The sequence below is a fragment of the Nyctereutes procyonoides genome, unplaced genomic scaffold (genome assembly GCF_905146905.1).
Source record: "Nyctereutes procyonoides isolate TBG_1078 unplaced genomic scaffold, NYPRO_anot_genome, whole genome shotgun sequence".
In the NCBI taxonomy this organism is placed as follows: Eukaryota; Metazoa; Chordata; class Mammalia; order Carnivora; family Canidae; genus Nyctereutes; species Nyctereutes procyonoides.
Genome location: NW_026575142.1, coordinates 12825001 through 12827714, shown reverse-complemented (window position 1 = coordinate 12827714; position 2714 = coordinate 12825001). Strand labels below are relative to the sequence as shown.

At 62.6% G+C, this 2714-nt stretch overlaps 1 protein-coding gene across 1 annotated transcript in view; it reads left to right on the top strand.

Moving 5' to 3' along the window:
- Positions 1-994: 994 nt before the first annotated feature.
- SP9 (Sp9 transcription factor) overlaps positions 995-2714 on the top strand; it is a 2573-nt gene continuing 853 nt past the window's right edge. Inside the window, exons 1-2 of the mRNA XM_055308494.1 lie at positions 995-1067; positions 2131-2714. The exon at positions 2131-2714 is cut by the window's right edge and continues 853 nt beyond it. Coding sequence (XP_055164469.1) covers positions 1047-1067; positions 2131-2714 — 605 coding nt within the window. The 5' untranslated portion in view covers positions 995-1046. The remainder of the gene's footprint in view (positions 1068-2130) is intronic.

The following is a 2714-nucleotide window of genomic DNA, read 5'->3' as shown; positions in this document are numbered from 1 at the left end:
CCGGCAGATAATCAGCACTTCCCACTGTTTAGTCGTATTTGACAACTGGGTTAACCTGGTATCTAGGCGCTGGCGAAACGGTACAAAGGGTGCCCTCAATTACCACCAGAAGCTTCTGGTGTGAGTGGCACTTGTATTACCCCCCGGGTCAGAGGCCAGAGCGACAATTAGGAAGTCACTTAGACCTCTGGGGGAAGGAGCGGGATGCGCAGGCTCCAGGCCCTCCCAACAAGTCTGTGGGTGTAGACCTGGACCGAGAGGCCTATTTCTCTCCTCTCGGAGGAGCTGTCCTTTCGCGCCCTCTCCTCAATGTGACTCCGGAGTGGGTAAAGCCGAATCCCAGTTGCGGGGGGGTTGGGGGGACCGAGGGGGGGGGAGACGAACTGGGTAGAAGACAAACGACGACGATAGAACTGCGACCGAGGATGATGGATTCCAGCTGAAGTTGTGCTTTGCAGGCGAGAGCCTAGACACACCAAGTGCGCGTTGACATTTCCGTCTTTACTTAGGCCTCGCTGCTGCGGCCTCCGCCTCGGCGCCCCCTCCCCTCTTGCCTCCTTTCCCACAAGTGGGGAGTGGAGCGGGGCTGTCAGTTCTAACTTGCATCATCTCGGGGTGGTTCGGGGGGCTTGTGGCTGGGTCTCGGCACGACTTCAACCTGGCTTGGTGCGTGTGTGTAAATGTTTAATTGCACTGTAATTTCTCCGGGCTCTAGCCCGCGTCCCCCCCTCCCCTCCCGACACCTCGCTAGCCGCCTTGACTGGCACGCGCCGGGAGCCCTGGCTTGGGCCCCTCGGCGCGTCTGATTGGCTGCGGGGCAGCTCCCGTCTGCTCCGCCTGCGCCCTCATTGGGCGAGAGGCGCAGCCAGCGGCACTTCAAAGCGGGTGCTCCTCGCACTTAGGCTGAGTTTAGCCGGCGGGAGCCCGGAGTCCGCTCGGCGCGAGCGCGGGGACGCGGGAGCTGCGCGGGATCCGAGCAGCTTTCCGGAGCAGCCGCCAGGCTCAGCCCCGCTCCCGGCCCCGCCGCGCAGCCCAAGGGACCTGCTATGGCCACGTCTATACTCGGGGTAAGTCGGAAGTGCGGCAAGGCGCTTGCTCGCTTTAACTGCAGTAAATTTTCGTTATGGCTTCTCCGCGTCCGCGGCTCTGGAGAAACTGTTGCTGCCGGACTGCAAGCTGCAGCTTCAGCTCCTTTTAGCACTTTCCACGTTTCTGGGACTGATTCTTTCCAAGTTATTGAAACCTAGGAGATGCCTTTGTAAGGAAATGATTTGTTAAGCAAGTCCTTTTTTTTCCTCTCTTTTTAAATGTGGCTTTAAAGAAAACCTAGAGGTTTCTTTTCTTCCCCCTGGTGATTTATACCCCATCCCCCCTTGCTCCGGGGATTGTTGCAATTACGCGACAGTGGTGTTTCCAGAAAACAGCCTTAATCGTTTTTGCAGTCCGTGTAGTCACGTTAACAAACATCTACACTTCTCTGGCTCCCCAGTTCGCCTGTGGCTTTGAAATCCATCGCTGGGTCCCCTTCGCGGATTCTTGTTTTCATAATCGAGGGTTTGGGGGCGGGGGTGTAAACATTAAAAAAAAAAAAAAACAAACACACCAGTGTTTTCTATTTAAAAAAAAAAAAAAGAGTCAAGCCGTAGCCACGCCGGGAAGCAGTGTCCCAAGTTTCTCCAGCCCCCGAGCCGCAGTGTCGGCCGCCTCCGCCCTCACTCGGCGTTTGTCGTCGTTGTGTTTACTTCCGCGCTCTGCTCCGAAGGGCGATTTGGGGGCCTCGGGGAGAGGAGCGGGCTCGCGGCGCGCGGGAGGCGAGCGGCCCCAGTCCGGCCCGGGGCAGGGGTTGCAGCGGCCGAGCCGGGGAGCACGGAGACGTCTTTGATGTGTAGCCCCCACCGAAGCACACAACTTTGCAGCGCCGGGGCCCTCGCCCTTGGGATCGCCTCCGCCCCGCGCGGGGCGCGGCGCATCCTTGGCGAGCGCGCGGGGAGGAGGCGCGAGCCCGGGAGCCACGACCCCCCGGGACCAGCCGCGGGGAAACGAGGCTGCTCACGGGTGCACTTTGTGTCTTCCTCCCACTTCTTCCTGCCCTCCTTCTCCTTGCTCCCTCCCTCACCCCACCCACTCCAGGAAGAGCCGCGCTTCGGAACGACCCCGTTGGCCATGCTGGCGGCGACCTGCAACAAGATCGGCAACACGAGCCCGCTGACGACGCTGCCGGAGTCGAGCGCCTTCGCCAAGGGCGGCTTCCACCCCTGGAAGCGCTCCTCGTCCAGCTGCAACCTCGGCTCCAGCCTCTCGGGCTTCGCCGTGGCCACCGGTGGCCGCGGCTCGGGCGGCCTGGCGGGCGGCTCGGGCGCAGCCAACAGCGCCTTCTGCCTGGCCTCCACGTCCCCCACGTCGTCCGCGTTCAGCAGCGACTACGGCGGCCTCTTCTCCAACTCGGCGGCGGCCGCGGCGGCGGCGGCCGGAGTGTCCCCGCAGGAGGCGGGCGGCCAGTCGGCCTTCATCTCCAAGGTGCACACGACGGCGGCCGACGGCCTGTACCCGCGCGTGGGCATGGCGCACCCGTACGAGTCGTGGTACAAGTCAGGCTTCCACTCGACGCTGGCGGCGGGCGAGGTGACCAACGGCGCGGCGTCGTCGTGGTGGGACGTGCACAGCAGCCCGGGCTCGTGGCTGGAGGTGCAGAACCCCGCTGGGGGGCTCCAGAG